Raw genomic sequence first — 16,120 nt, 5'->3', positions numbered from 1 at the left:
ACTAATTAGCAGGTATAGGTGTTGCACTCATGCAATTTGCCAATTTCTCATCCAAGAGGTTTCTTCGGTTTTAACAGCTGATGGGATTCTCAGCCAGTTAAACCCTGGTGGAGTTGTCACCTTGGAAGTAGACCTGAGGTTTGACTTACGCTGTTATCATGAGAGTTATTAGGGTCAGATGCATCTAGATGTGAGTGGGAGTTGAAACAGATGGGATCTCAAAATATATCTGTAGGCGACTGATCGATGATATCATTTTCAAGGACCTAAAAAAAAGAGTTGCCTTCAAGCACCTAAGACTACCATGACTTTGAAAAAAAAAAACAACAACAATGTGGTGGTGGTCATGAAGATGTAATAATGTCCTTTTTAGATTCTATTTTGAGTCAAAAGAATCAAACTTTGTGGCTTCATATTTAGTGGACTTCGAAATAATTTTGCAGTACCTGACTTAACGTGACTTGCTTCTAGAAAAGGTCAACTGTGGTACTGAAAACATCATCTCTGACCATAGATTTGAGCCTGCTATCTGCAGCTTTAGGACAAAAAGGAGACTAATCAGACCAAGATACATTTTTGTCCAGTTTTAGTGAGTCTGTGACCTCTGCTGCCTCAGTCAGACTCAATGTGGTCCTTTGCTGTTGTAGCCTGTCCACCTCTGACTCAAATGCTTTCTTTCTCAGCACGGACGTGAAGATTGGTTATCTATGCTACTGTCTGCCAGCTCCAACCGGTCTGCCAGCTGACCTCTCACCTAACTGAACTCCAGAAGCAGCTGTGGTGGAAATCTCACAATATCAGCAGTTGGAGAAAAACCACATTTCTCCTGATTCTGATGTTTTATGTTTAGATTAAGTAAGCATTCGGTTATATCTGCAGACTTTAATGTTTTGCTCTGCAAACACATGATTGCGTGATCAGATGAGCACATAATTACACAGATGCACAGGTGTTCCTAATGAAGTTATCACTCAGTGTCCTAATCAAGAAGTGGAAATAATCACATTTACTTTAGTTCGAACTGAAAATGAGAGCAAAGAAAAGTAAGAAATTGTTGCTTCTAGAGGATTAAATAAGGTATTTTTTTGCATAGCTGCACAGTTAAAGTGCACGTAACCAACCTCAACCCTGCAACCTCACTATTGGCTTACAGCCTAATTTCTCTGAATCGCATTTGCGTGCTTTTTTAAATTGCTTTTGTTTTAAATCTGCAGCACAATTCATGCAAGGTAAACGTTTTGTGCTACAGAATCAGAAAAGGAGTTCAAGTTGCGGGCAGCTCCAAGGCTGTCTGTGTTTAAGTTGTACATTGTGGCAGCACCAATAAAAGCTGTGCCTATAGCCGAGGCAGTGAGGCTGATTGATGGCTGCAGAGCCGACCTACAGCAGCAGCGGTAGCAGTAGTCTGACTGGCTGTTGATGGGCAGTGCACCCTCAGCGGTTTGGCAACAGATTCTGTGCTGACAAAGAAACGGGACAGCTGTGTTAAACACTGGCCAGAGGTACTAATGGATTTTTGGACATGGTAGTAAATCCTGGTAAATCCACCACATCCTAGAAAGCTACAGGTTTAAAGAAATCTTCCTCTTTTACAAGTTACGTTTACCTTATTTTTATATGCTGTTATTTTGTAAAACACGCTGGCCAACCAATAATCTTTATTCTTCTTCTTTGAAAAGATACCTGGCTGCAGTAATTTGATCTAATTCAGACCCAAGAGTATGGGAGAGGTCTCTCACTCTTGTGGGTTGATAATTTAGTTCATCCCAAAGCTGTTAGATGGTCAAAGTCAGAGCTTTGTCTGAACAAGTCCAGTTTTTTTCCACACCATGCTGTACGCTGGCTTCACGCACTGAAGCACTGTCATGTTGAAACAGAAAAAATGATAAATACACAAAGGTGGAAGTGCACTACCAAAAATGTCTCCACTTTTTTAAACACCCTCAGTGTGTAAATATTCCTGTCTCCCTTTTTGGGATCGTCTGTTGTCATCCTGAGGTCCCTGGTTAGTCTCCATGTTGCTGTACTCTGTTTCTTATCTGCAGTTAGTATTCATGCATTATTCTTCCTGTCTTTTGGGGGGCAGCTGTGGCTGGTTGGGTGGTTGGATACTTGGCTCCTCCCATCAATGGTCTGAAGCACCATTGAGTAAGATGCTGAACCAGCTAGTTACCCCAGTGCTTCATGTGTGCAATGTTATGTCTAGATAAAAACACTGTATGAATGTATGTGTGACACAAGGAGTGTTAAAATGGTGTAGTTGCATACTTGACAACATTTAATTAGTTAACTGGATGCAACATAATGGAATATTAGTTGGTAAAAGGCACTAACATCACTAAAAAAAAGACACAAAATCTAGTTCAGTGACTCAAATTAGAGAAAGTGAAGCTGTGGCTTCCAGCTGCAAGTCAAGGTCGCCACAGCAATAATAGAAAACTTAAAGCCTGAAAAAACCCAGGTGGTTAGGTTGCAGTTTTAAATCAAGGCAACAGCACAATTATCCTAAATATACAGACAGGTTGTAGCAAGCTGTAAACGTATTTATTTCTGCTATAAAGCCAGACATTTTAATGTGAGAGTCTCAGGGAAGTGACTCAGTTTTTGCCCTGTAAACCAAAAACTGCTTCTTTTTTTTAATCTTCGCTGCAACCAAAGGGAGAACGCCACACATAAGTTTGGGGCCCTGACTTTTGTCAAATGTAGTAGCCTATATCATTTAGCTTTAAGTACAGGGTGCAACACTCCCTTTTATTATCTAATGTATACTAATAATTATTTTTAATTACTTCTGGTACTGATTGAAATGAAGAAGGTCAAGCTGTGTGCTCAAAAGCATTTGCAAGAAATACTTAGAAATACTTAATACAAAGCCAAGTATGCTGTTTGTTTCTTGATCCAGTCTTTATGCTAAGCTAGGCTAACAGGATGTGGGTTAAAGCAGGTTTCTTTACTAATAAAATGACTTAAAATATAAATAATTGTATATTTTCTGTCACCATTGATGGATTCATGATCTCAGAAGAAAATACTCAAAATATAAGCCGGTAACTGGGACTCAACTGCTGCTTGGAAAGAGATAAAAAAGAGAAAGCAGGTGAGAAGAAACCAGCAAGATGGTTAAAAGTACTGCAAAATACATAGTATTTAATTTTATATTTCTCCAAGCGTTTGCTCTCCATGCTATGAGGCGCCGTCTGTCTTATTCTGTCCTCATTTTCAACAGAAAAGTCACACTTTGAGCTCTTTTTTTGTCGGGTGCCAGGATTTAGAGACGTGGCAAGTTGCGTCGCGTTTCAGACAAGTGTTCGGTAGTCTCATAGCAACAACAGGAACCATGCTGAGCTTCCTACATTCAAAGTCGGTTGGGTATACACAGGGGTATAAAGTGTGGACTGCTAAAATCAGACAAAATCAGTGTGATATAGTGTTAAAAAAGAGGTGGTAGGTGCCTGTTAATAAATCTTAAGGAAATTTGTGGACTTTATCGGGTCATCTGACATCATTCCGAGTAATTACAAATTCATATGGAGCTCATAAAATAGTTAGTAGCTGGTGAAGCTTGAAATTTCCAGCTTCTGCATGCAATGAGTGGTTTTGCAGCTTCGTACCAGTCTTGGCATCTACAGAGAAATAAGGCTGGCCCTCCAGGATGCTGTAGACCACACGTGCGCTGTTGCCATATGTGGGGTCGTCAGCATCTGTAGCGGTCAGCTGGATCACAGATGTTCCTGGAAGCAGAGGTTAGCGGGAGATGATGCAGTTATAAATAGGAAGCATCCTCTTAGGTGGAGATTTCTCCATCTGTAGACACAAACTAACTGTGCTTATTTACTTTCAAAGTATCTTTATGAATTGTGAATGAAGCAGATGGAAACGAGGCTGTAAGAACAAGCAACAGCGTCAACTCTGAAGGGCTTTTATGCACTTTGTTATTGTTCGCCATGGCTGCAAACATGGACAAACATGCACAGAGAACATTTTTGTTTCTGTCTCCTACCATGCGCCCGCCTTTCCTTTTCCTTCTGCTTACCTATTTTGGACATCTCAGGCACAGTCGCCTGGTATGGGCCATCTAGAAATCTCGGCTCGTTGTCGTTGATGTCCTGGATCTTGACGATAAACTCGGACTCGGGCTCTAGGGGCCTGTCCGTGAGGCGGTTGCGGGCCTGTGCACGGAGTATGTACTGGGCCTTGACCTCTCGGTCCAGCCTCTGGATTGCGTGGATGTCCCCCGTGCTGTCATCGATGGTGAACGTGGTGCCCGCCCCTTCCCCCGTGAGGATGTACTTAATGGAGCCATCACCTTTGTCCATGTCTGAGTGGAGCTGTGAGGTTCAGAGTTGTTAGTTAAAAGTGAAATTCTCATGACCAGCATGAAAGACCAGTCATAAGTTGACAGTACAACAGACAAATGGTGCAGTCCAAAAGTATTAGGGCATTGACATGTTTTGGGAATGATAATTAGGTCGTATCTTCCAATTTTAGAAAAATGCAACAGCACAGCGATCCTAAGCATACAGAAATGACAAACAAACAGCTTTACTGGGACAAATGAAGCAACGTCCAAGTCAACCTCATGATCTCAGTCCAACTAAACATGTGTTATAGTTGCTGCAGAAAAAACACACACACCCAGAAATGAGGATACACAAGAAAAGAGGCTGTAGTACATGCCTGGAACAACGTGGCTCCCTATTTAGGGAATTAGTCAAGTTATCAAAGAACAGTAAAGTATGTGATGAAAATTTGCTATTTCACATTTTTGCAACCTGACTGTTAGGAGTGTAAGAGTAGCCATGATTCAGTGTGCACAACACAGCTACAGGGTAACGTTCTTAAAGTGGACTTGTTGTGCTCCTTTCCAGCTCCATATTTTTATTTTGGGCTTTTATTAGAAGGGCTCTGTCAGGGGCTTCGGATTCTCTGTCTGAAACAAGCCATTTAAGCCCCTCCCCCTGTAAACAGCTTTAGTCTTATTGACTGGCCCTAACAAAGAGACGGTTTGAATAGCAAGTAGGTTGAGTAGGTAAAAAAAAAATCAATGCATACGCTGGCATTGTTGACAATGGTTAAGGTGATGCTTCATGGATATTGCCAAATTTGGGTAAGTAATTTGTTATCTAAAATCTGCTGCAGCGCACTCAAACCTTTGATTCAAGAGAACAAGATGAATTAAAGTATCTTTGCCTTTGTCAGGGATTCATTTTGATCTTCTGATGATTTGCTTGTTGAAGATGATTCTTCATTAACAGCTTTCATTTGACCACCTGCTCCGTTTTACTCCCTCTTCTCTCGTCAGTAATGGAATATAAGATACGCTCTGAATCAAAAGTAGGTAAAATAAAATCAGAAGAACATATTTCAAGTGATGTCGCTTTATCAGGGGGGGTTTTTTTTCATCTTTTTTCAGCCCCAGAGGTTACTCCACGGTTTCAGCCAGGGGTGTCAAACCTAAGACCCGGGTGGGGCCAGAATGTCTCACTGGCAAAGACCTCACGTTGCTCGTCGTACTGCATCAAAGTACTTTGGTTGTAGTTAAATTGCTTATTATTGTTCGTATTACATTAAATAACAGAAAATTTCCAGTTTTTGTTGTTTGTTTGTTTGTTTTTTTACAGTAAAGTCACAGTAAAAGAAAAACAAAAAAGAAAACAAATAAACAAATAGATATATAAATTCAGCACTTTTTTGCAAATTAACATTGTCCTGTAATTTGTTGTGTCGACAAGCATGTCGAGCTGTGCTGGTGGGTTTGCGCTGCACTACAATTTGTAGTTAAACTTCTTTTCACTGAATGTTTTCTGCGATATGTAGGATATGTACCAATAGAGTTCCCAGTTCTGGCCCACTTCAGATCAGTGGGTATGTGATGATTTTGGCACCTGGATCTAAGCTTTTCCTGATGTAATTTGATGTAATGTGATTAGCAATTAACTAATTTTGACCTCACCAGGGCTCATTGTTAATGGTTTTTACTTTGTAGTCTAAACAATCTGGAAAAATATGAAATGTCCTTATGATAAATTAATGCATTACTGTCAAACTGATTTGAGTCCCCCAAAATTGTAAAATTCTTGACCTCCAGGGATGGTGTGTGCTTATGTGTTGTTCTTAATATTGTTGCTGGAAGTAGACATGTAATCACAGCTTACAGCCTGTTGCCCGAGACCCTGCAGTGCAATCAGAAGCCTTTTGTAGCCTCTAAGAGCAAATGTCATCCTGTTGATCTGCAATCAGACTTTACTTTGTACTTAAAGGGCCTCTGCGTATGATGAGTGCTTGCTGCCATCACACTAGCGGAGTGAAATTAAATGCCCCCCCGGTCTGTCTCATATATAATCAACAGGTGTGCAGCCAGGCCACAACACAGCACTAAATCTGCAAACACTCCTTTCAAGACACACTTCCTTTGGCTGTTTTTCTCATCTGGGGCCGAGCCGAGGTGGTTGAACGGCTAAAAGTTTTGCTACTTGTTATGCCAGTGATAATGCACCAGTAGTTTTTATAATATCTTTCATTGCCGAGAAGCAGACAATACAGCTTTTCCTATCACTGCCGACAACATGCCCACCTGCACGCTCTCCTGCAAAGCCCAGCTCAGCCCAGAATAGATTTTCTAATCAGCACCTCATTGTGGACTTCTAGCCCTGTGTCTGGTAGTGATATATCACAGTCTCAGCTTTCCTCTGCTTATCCACCTTCTCCGGCTCCAGTGCCTCCTTTCCTTCAAAGCCTTTGAAATGTAGCAAGTTTGACACTCGGGCTATCAATTACCTGCTCCTTCTCAGCTTTAGCCCAAACCCCCAAACCTCCAACAACCCAGCGGCTCTGAATACAAAGTTCCTCAGCAGAGGTAGGGAGAACTGAGGGGAAGCAAACTAAGGACGGAGGCTGCAATACATCTTCTGCTTTGCCCCGGACTTGAGTGGCCCTTTGGGTTGTAGCTCGGCCTGTTAGAATCACTTTATCCATTCAGTGTGAAAAAATTAGAGATGAGGAGAAACACGGTATGGAAATTTTTCACGCCATATTTAAGTGGAAGTAATATTTTTCCTGCAGATCTCTCTGTCTGCATAAGCACATGGCTTTTAGGAATCTGACATTTTCCTCAGTATTCCCAAGCGGTGGTAGTGAAATTATTCCAGAAGACTAATTAAAGCAGGTTTGCATCACTCCCAAAGGGTGATTTCTGAGGATGAGCAGTTAATACTGCAGTGCTTTAAAAGCTGATGAGGGATATTGAGGGAGTGGTAGTTCTGAAATCGGGGCTTTATCCTTTTAGCTATTCAGGAATAGCTAAAAGTATAAAAATGTGGTTTTCTTTTTATTACAGGTAATAAACAGGTTCATGCACGGAAGTATGTAAATTTAAACAGTTTGAGAAGGATTTTAAGTGGGACCACTATTACTTTTCTGTGTATAACTATTCAAAAAAATCAGTCAAAGTCAGGCATTATGTGGTGTTATGTACCTGTTGGGCATTACAGCAGTCTAAACTAGTGTTGGGTATGGGGTGGAAAAACATTTACTCAAATTTTCAAGATTAAAGTAAAGAAATTTAGGGGGAAAAGTAGCAAATATACAGGAAACAAGCTCAAATTTATGTATTAAAACTGGAAGGGAAAACTGGGAAAAACCTTGTAAATTTACAGGGAAAAAAAGTGTGTGAACATTTTTTTGCAAGAATTTACAAGAAAAAACAAACAGGTTCAATTAAGGAGTAATATACTTCACCTTAGAAAGGTTATCTTGGAGAGAAATTCAAATATTTGGACTTCGTGGATCAATAAATCATCATTACTTTAATCAAAAAAAAACAGATCATTTTTGTCCCAGTTCAGCTAGTCCTGCATATACAGGTGTGTTGTGCAGGAAACTGAAAATGTAGGATCATCCTAAAGAAAACAAGGTGTCAAAAAACTGTATTTATTGTTCAAAGTCAAACTGGCTTATCATTTAAAGCATCTTAACAGCTTTGTGTTAGCGACTTAGCATGGCTGCCCATTCAGTTATAATAAAATCTTAAAGTTAGCGTGCAACAGGAGGAGATTAATTTGTTACTTTGGTTGTCATTTAACCATCGATGGTATAAAAGATGGAGATGACCCTTTGCCTCTTGATAAGCATTTTCTTGGTGTTTTGAAACCAGCTGTGATAAGTGAGTGATTCATCAATCACAAGTCATTAGCCAATCAGCGTTCTCAGAAAGACCTAAACTTCCACAATTGAGTTAATATTTTACTCAGAATGACCCAAACCTGGTGGTTGAGTTCAGAAAAAAGAAAGACTTCAACAAGTGCTGGCTTCACATCCATCTTTCATAGTGTCTGTGGTGTTAGCTGCACTGATAATACTTATCTGTTGCTCGTAAATTGGTTAAAATTTGGCTTCACAGTAAGAAAAAATAGCAGGCATGAACATTTTGTTTAAATTTAGATACATTATTATTTCTGTATTTGTTGAAACTAAAAGAAAACATGTGCTCCTGCAGCCAATTTCTATACTGTGAGAGTAATACTCAGTGAAATGGCTCCTAAATCGACTCAGATTTGTGCAGGCACTTGACACTAAATTATTTTTTTGCTTTCTCTCTTTCCAGAGAAATCTTTTTTAGTGATATAATGGCATTTTTTTTTAAAGTTTGAGCTTGCAGAAATGATGCTTCTCTCTGCCGATGATGACTAGAATTACAACTATTGATCAAATGCTCAATTCACTTTAGCAAGCGAGCAATCAAAGTGCTCCATTGTGAGCACCTCTCCTCTGCTCTTGTGAGAGCATGTCAGCGGTGCTGCAGATGTGCCGTCCACTTCTGAGAAACGGAGACCGACTGAAGCTTCGGTTCGAGTCAATTAACTCAATCACTGCTGTCTGGCTCTGGTTCAAAGTGGACAGAAGAGAGGCTGTCTCTCAGAAGAACTCAGTGCATCCAGGGATTAAATTTGGAATTTCTTTTTCTTTTTTCTTCTTCTTGTGTTTATTGAAGCTTGCCTTTGCCCACCCATGATCTTCTCTTTTTGTATTCATGTGCTCAGCTCTAGCCAAGCTGCCGATGACCTCCAGCAGTAGAGCTCCCCTATAGATCTTTTAGTTTGCTCTGTTTGAAGGAGTTTGAGTTAAATTCACTTTGCAGCACCTATCAGTTCAAAGGTTACTTAGAAACCATGCTCTCTGCAAGGCTAGAAGCCCGCACTCTTTGCATCTTATACCTCCACATGTACGTGCATGTTCATGTCCATAAAGTGCAACTTATAGTGAAGACTGACCTTTCCAATATAAAGTGGTTCCAGTCCAGTATACTCCTCCAGGACAAAGAACTGATTCCACACCCAGCTTCGCTTTGCCCGTTGCAGCAGTGCTGAGCTCCCTACATGTTCCTCCTCTGCCGGCGTACCCAGAAGGCTATGAGGCAGAAGGGTCAAAATGCCAAGAGCCACGGGGAGCAAGGTCCACGCAACTGCTGGAAGATGCACTCGGTCTCCCATCGTGAAACACGGAGTAGTATTTGAAAAGACTTTTCCCTTTTTCCTGACAAGTGGAGCTATTTCCTGGGTCCCGTCTTTGTGGCTGCTGGAAGAGAAAAAAGGAAGAGCACAGATGAGTCTCAGATTCTGGTCACATTCATTTCTGTTAATATGTGTCATCCACAGGTCTCCAACAGTGCCACGGGATACAACAAGGACATTTCCACTGACTCCAGATTATTTCTCTACCACTGAGCTTTTGTAGAGTTATAATGAGCTGTGTATCTGTGTGAGCCTTATAACGGCTGAATGAGAGGGTTCCTCTTGTACTGGCGATGTGGAGTTGGAAAGAAATGAGGAGAATGGGTACATGTTCTTCAGATTTTTTTTTTGTTGCTTTTAGGTAAACCAAAAAAAGTTGTGCTGTATTTTTTCTCTTTAAAAGTTATAAAATGAAAACAAAAAGACTGTTGATGTCACAGGTATGTGTAACTATAACATCTCTAGTGAGGATTGCCTTAGAATGAAGATGACCTTTTGTGGTTTTTATGGGTCATTTAAGTACATCAAATCAGTCCGTAGGTGTACAAAATTCAGGAACTGAACAGACTAATGTAACTTCCAAACCACTGTTTGTCATTTCTATTTGAATGTATTATATAAAGTAGCGAGCATCAGAAGCACTGGCAGGTGCATTTTTAAATTTTAATAGTAAGGCAACCAGTACCAAGCTAGGCCAACAGCCAACCAGCTTTAATAGTCATGACAACAAGATGAACTCACTAAAACTGTAGTTCCTCTTATGGCCACTTGAGGCTGGCAGCAAAAATTAGTCAGTCTAATTTATCAGCTTCCTCCACAAAGCAACCTCCATAAACTTGTGAGAAAGGACTAATAAAATAAAACACTAGAATTTCATTCATTTCAGTTAATGCACAGACCTCTTGGATGGTCTGCACGACACAGCAAGCCGCAATATTAGTCACATAAAATGGTCGAAAAGGCACCAACAGCACAAACACACAGTGGAGAGGTCCAGTACAATATTAATGGATGAGCCCAAGCAGATGCCAGGATTCCTGTCAGTAACAGCAGCTACACTCATGCAGATGGATGAGTGAGAAAAAGTTTCACCCTACTCATGCTATTCAGAAGTTTAGTTTACTTTGCAGTTGGGCAAACACTAGAACTGCAGTTTCTGTCGCTGGCTTCATTTTCCACTTCATTGTTATTGTAATTATTGAACAAAGAATACTGCTTTCTATCGGTTAACTTAATCTGTGCTTCAATTAATACTGATTAGCACTCTTAGCTACACAGCATCTAACTAAGGAAAAGGACTCAAGAACTGCACGGTTAATCCATTTATCTGTCCATCAATCGTACTTCTTTATTTTTGTTTCTTAGCAGCAATTAGCAGGTATCTGTGTTTGTGTGATACAGTAGCTGTAGCACTCCACCCTCTCTTACAAACAAGGTTATTTTTGGCTACAAAAACCCAAGATGGAGTCACCTAAAAAGCTAATTTGTTGCTAATGGTGGCTAATTCCATCTTTTATATGCAGGCATTTCATCTTTTATCTCATATTATATAGTCATACAAAAGCCTGCACATTTCATATTACATTGCCCAAACTTCCACTAAAAATGTTAAAGCAATGTAAAGTTTTGGAGCCTGGAGGAGATAACAGAAATAATGAAGCACCAGCTCCAGCTTCTTTCCCTCCAGCTCGGGACACAAAACATCAGCAAGTGTAAGCACACTCTTTCTCTTCCTTCCTCCTCTTCCTGTCATGAGGAGAGGTGAGCTCCTTCACACCTCCTGTAAAAGACCCGGGGGTGTGATGTTCTGAGATTGTAGTGTTTCTGTTAACACCCCTGCTCAGCTCTACTCACACCGTGTTCAACAAGCTCCCTTCAGCGCTGCACACCGTTCATTACAAGTGTGCTGTGTACGCTTTTTTTTTTCTTCTTCCTTCCATATCGCAGGTTTTGAATGCCCCTATGGTGCTGCCTGGTTGCAGGATTTCATGCCTCTAAATACCATCTTCCTCCATGTTGCTCTTTTTGATACGAGCATCACGGGAATCCTTAAGATCAGCGAGGTCACGTCTGTGAATTTTTGCAGGAGATGCTTTTTAAGGTATTGATCTGAGTTAATCAATACCTTTTCACATGCAGCGCATGGCACCTACGCTGCCTCTTCCCATCTGCATCCTGGTTTTATGTATTAGGAGGACGGCTGCATCTGCCCGCATCTTCCTGCATTAATGAGCTCAGGGGAAAATAGGCAGATTTAAGGTCTGAAAGTAGAAAAAGGGAGCGAGGAGGGGAGGGGATAAAAGGAAAAGAAAAGCAAGAAGAAAGGAGGATGTTAGCAGAAAGTTTGCAGCAACGGAAGAAAGAGAGACTGTTTGACTCATTGGTTGACTCCATTATGTTTTGTAAGAGAGAGTGCATTGTGCTGCCGTGGAGTCCCTGAATCGCCAAACTCAGTTAATCATTGTTGAAGAGGCACAAAAGGCAGGGAAGGGTGGGAGGCGTGGCTGCATTGTCAGCGGGAGGCTGAGCTGTGTGTGTGTGTGTGTGTGTTAAGACAATCCCCGCGAGGGCCGCTTGGCAGGACGACTGACACTTGACCTCGCTGCTCCTCTCTTTTCTGCCTATTCAAGCCGACTGGTTGCCATTATGAAGTCAAATTAGCTCCCAGACCTTCCTCCCCTTTCGGCTCCTCCCCTCAAAGGTCGCAGCTTGCACCCGGGCATTTTGCTCCATTTTGTCGTGCCTAATGAGGTGACATGCTACGTAATTGTGCTGGCAAAACATTCTTCACATCTCTGTTCTGTTAATCTTATGGCATTTCGCCTGTTTAAGCAAAACGGCAGCTGGTGTGAACAGCGGATAGAAGGGGATGGGAAGATGAAGGGTTGAGGGGATGAGGAGCTAGGCGGAGGGCGGCAGAGCAATCATATGAAAAAGCTTTGCAAGACTTAAGGCAAAGAGGTATTTTCCCACCGGGCTGAAGCATTCCTCCAAGTGGAAAAATCTGCCTTTGTATTCAAAAGAAAAATAACAAATCAAAATAGAAAAGAAGCTACAGAAACATCCAATTTGTCCAGTGTTTGTCTTAAAATGAAAGAAAGCATTGGAAGGAAGGGTTGGAGGAAGAAAATGAGTGACAGTGATTGTCAGAAGGAGCAGCTGGCGTGAGAAAATGATAGACCATATTGTCGTATCATCGTACTCCGAGTCCACCTGCTGCTCCATTAGCTGCGATCTGACAACAACAGACTATATCAAACTGTTCCTGCGTGAGGGAGTGAGGTGAGTGATTTCTTCCAATGGAGGAAAACAAACTGCTGCGGTACGACTGACGGACAGAATCTGTACCTCCACCTGTTCATACTGAGTCACTGCTGCTTGAATACACTCAGAAAGCACCTCCATCCAGGTGAACTAACTGGTGGAACTTGTGCTCATAGGAGTGGGTGTTAAACCCGACTGAGCCATCATAAAGTTAAGAAGTCCCGAAAGTTAGTTACGAGAGGCTTTTGGAGACACTTTTAGGGTCATTTTGGGTACTTGTGCAAAGGTTTCAGTGTCAACAGGCAGAAAACACCTGAAATACAGTGCATGTAAATTTGTACCAGATAAATCTGAGAGGTAAGAAGAGATATGGAGGAACTGCACTAGCTGTAATCGAAAACTAGTCTAATCACAGACTTACTGTGAAGGAATGCTTCTGAGGCCTGACCATTGAACTGCTAGCTTCCATCAATGCTGTTTCAATCCGGTTTGAATCAACACACTTTTCAGAGGGACAGCTTAGGTTGAGCTGTTTGAAGGCAGAGTTAGAGAGGCAAGGCTGAGATGGTTTGGTTATGTCCAGAGAAGGGATAGTGGATAGTGGAGCAGGAAAAGAGGAAGACCCCAGAGAAAATTAACAGAAGCAGGTGAAGAGGACATAGCTTTATTTCCCAAGTTAAGTTCTTTCTAGTCAAAAGTCTTTTAGGATTCCACAAGAAATCTTTAATAGAAGAATTTATTTGATTCCTGAGAGTTTTACCTTACAGGCCGTGTCCATATGTATTTGGTATTTTGCTAAACCATAGTCTTTTCCATGTTTTGTCCTTTCGTCCGCATGTAAGCCGCCTTTTAGGTCACTGAGAACTCTGTAAAGTTTCAGTAACGAAGCTGAAACTGAAGGTTGTCTCGCTGCCTCAAACGCGTGCGTCTTTAACTCCTTTCATGATGTCAGACTTCATAGGGTTATTATTTGCAGGTTTCTGATTGTTCAACATTTCTATACACCTGTTGCTTTGGCATCCTCTTGACATTCGTTTTTATTTTCCTGTGCACAGAGGTTTCTCAAAATGAATGAATAGGATTAAATAAGTTACATTTGTACTTCATGCTACTCTTTTACGAGCATATAAACTGAATGGTACACTGCTGTTGGAGGTAACTCAGTGTCCTTTTTCTTTCTTTCTTTTTTTACCAGTTAACAATCAGTTAAATGATCTAGGTGGAAAAAACTTTGTCTAAAAACTACCTCTGCACTTCTGCATATAGACTAAAAGCTTCTTTTTTTTTCAGTGAACAGACTTTAAACAATACAGCGGGGAAAATAAGTATTTGACACATCAGCATTTTCATCAGTAAGGGGATTTCTAAGTGGACTATTGACACAACATTTCCACCAGATGTTGCCATCAAGCCAAATATTGAATACATACAAACAAAGCAGAACATTGAAGTATACAAGTTGGATCATATTAAATAAAGTGCAATGACACAGGGAATAAGTATTGAACACACTTTATTTAATACTTTGTAGAAAAGCCTTTGTTGGTGATTACAGCTTCTAGACGCCTCTTGTATGGATAGACCAGTCGTCTGCATTGCTCAGGAGTGATTCTGGCCCATCTTCCACACAACGGTCTTTAATCTTGAAGGTTCCTTGGGCCTCTTTTATGAACTTTAATCTTCAGTTCTCTCCATAGATTTTCTATGGGATTTAGGTCAGGTGATTGACTGGGCCATTCAAGCAACTTGATTTTCTTTCTTTGAAACCACTTCATTGTTACCTTGGCCTTGTGTTTGGGATCATTGTCTTGCTGAAATGTCCACCCTCTTTTCATTTTTAGCTTCCTGGTAGATGGCAGCAGATTTTTATCCAGAATGTCCCGGTACATCTCTCCATTCATCCTGCCTTCAATAATATGAAGTCTGCCAGTACCCCTTGCTGAAAAGCAGCCCCAAACCATGATGCTACCACCCCCAAACTTAACTGTTGGTATGGTGTTCTTGGGGTGGTGAGCAGTGCCATTCCTTCTCCAAACATGGTGTGTAGAATGGCTGCCAAAAAGTTCAATTTTGCTTTCATCTGACCATACTATAGTCTCCCAATAATCCACAGGCTTCTCCAAATGCTGTTGCGCAAATTTTAACCGAGCCTTGACATGCTTTTTGTTCAGCAATGGAGTCTTGCGTGGTGAGCGTGCATGGATGCCATGGCGGTTCAGTGCATTGCTTATAGTTTTCTTTGAAACAACAGTACCTGCTGATGCAAGGTCTTCCTGAAGTTCTGTCCGAGTGGTTCTTGGCTCTTGGAGGACTCTCCTGATTATTCTTTGGACTCCTCGGACAGGGATCTTGCGTGGAGCACCTGATCGTGGCAGGTTTATGGTGAACTGATGCTCCTTCCATTTCCGGATAATGGCCCCCACAGTGCTCACAGGAACATTCAGCATTCTGGAAATGCACCTATAACCATTCCCATCACAATGCTTTTCAACGATAAGATTACGAAGATCTTGAGAGAGTTCTTTGCTTTTACCCATCATGAAGTCTTTCCTGTGTGCCTTCTGGGTAATGAGGAGCCTTTATAGGCCATCAATTTGGACTAAAGCAGCTGATATCAATTAGTACTGATAGGGGACAGGATTTCTCTATCAATACTGACAGATTTCAGGTGATCTCCTGGCTTTCTATGTCATTTTGCCCCTTGTTATCTTCATGTATTCAATACTTATTCCCTGTGTCATTTCACTTTATTTATTATGGTTTAACTTGTATACTTCAATGTTCTGATTTGTTTGTATGGATTCAATATTTGGCTTGATGGCAACATCTGGTGGAAATGTTGTGTCAATGGTCCACTTAGAAATCCCCTTACTGATGAAAATGCTGATGTGTCAAATACTTATTTTCCCCGCTGTACATATTTATTGTAAATGGCCACTCTTTGCCCATCTGCAGTACCTTCACAGTACTCCAGGGGGCCGTGGCCCACCCTCTGGAAATCACAGCAGTGAACAAGCATCTGCATAGCTTTTCTGACACGGATACTGTGCATGACAAAATTTGCGCTAGAGGCTTGCAGATGCTGAGCCCATAGCAACCATACCAAATTGCATGCTTCATTACCTACAAGTAGTTTCAGGAATTACAGACTGCACATTACATGTGTTGTTTCACGTTGTTTTGTATTAAATGTTTATCTATATTGATATATAGAATAATATAGTGTTCAGAGAGACACAACAAGCTGCAAAAGCTTATAAAATGTAGTACCGAGCGTGACGGTCACAGTCAAATGTTTGCAAAAGTTTCTTCTGGCAAGTACACAACACACTGTGTTCACTTTGACT

The 16,120-nt window shown here is 41.1% G+C and overlaps 1 protein-coding gene across 4 annotated transcripts in view; it reads right to left on the bottom strand.

Moving 5' to 3' along the window:
• LOC120741260 (cadherin-20-like) overlaps positions 1–16,120 on the bottom strand; it is a 95,906-nt gene that overhangs the window by 17,866 nt on the left and 61,920 nt on the right. For 2 of the 4 annotated variants that reach the window (XM_040044037.1, XM_040044040.1), the window contains exons 3-5: positions 9,270–9,573; positions 4,034–4,328; positions 3,612–3,731 (exon numbers count right to left, since the gene is read on the bottom strand). In XM_040044037.1, the coding sequence (XP_039899971.1) occupies positions 3,612–3,731; positions 4,034–4,328; positions 9,270–9,488 (634 nt within the window). In that variant the 5' untranslated portion in view covers positions 9,489–9,573. Of the gene's footprint in view, positions 1–3,611; positions 3,732–4,033; positions 4,329–9,269; positions 9,574–11,634; positions 11,771–16,120 lie in introns of all 4 variants that reach the window. The other 2 variants (XM_040044038.1, XM_040044039.1) reach the window with 2 other exon arrangements.

This window comes from Simochromis diagramma, unplaced genomic scaffold, assembly GCF_900408965.1.
Source record: "Simochromis diagramma unplaced genomic scaffold, fSimDia1.1 OVJJ01000602.1, whole genome shotgun sequence".
NCBI lineage: Eukaryota > Metazoa > Chordata > Actinopteri > Cichliformes > Cichlidae > Simochromis > Simochromis diagramma.
This window is presented reverse-complemented; position numbering and strand designations above follow the sequence as displayed.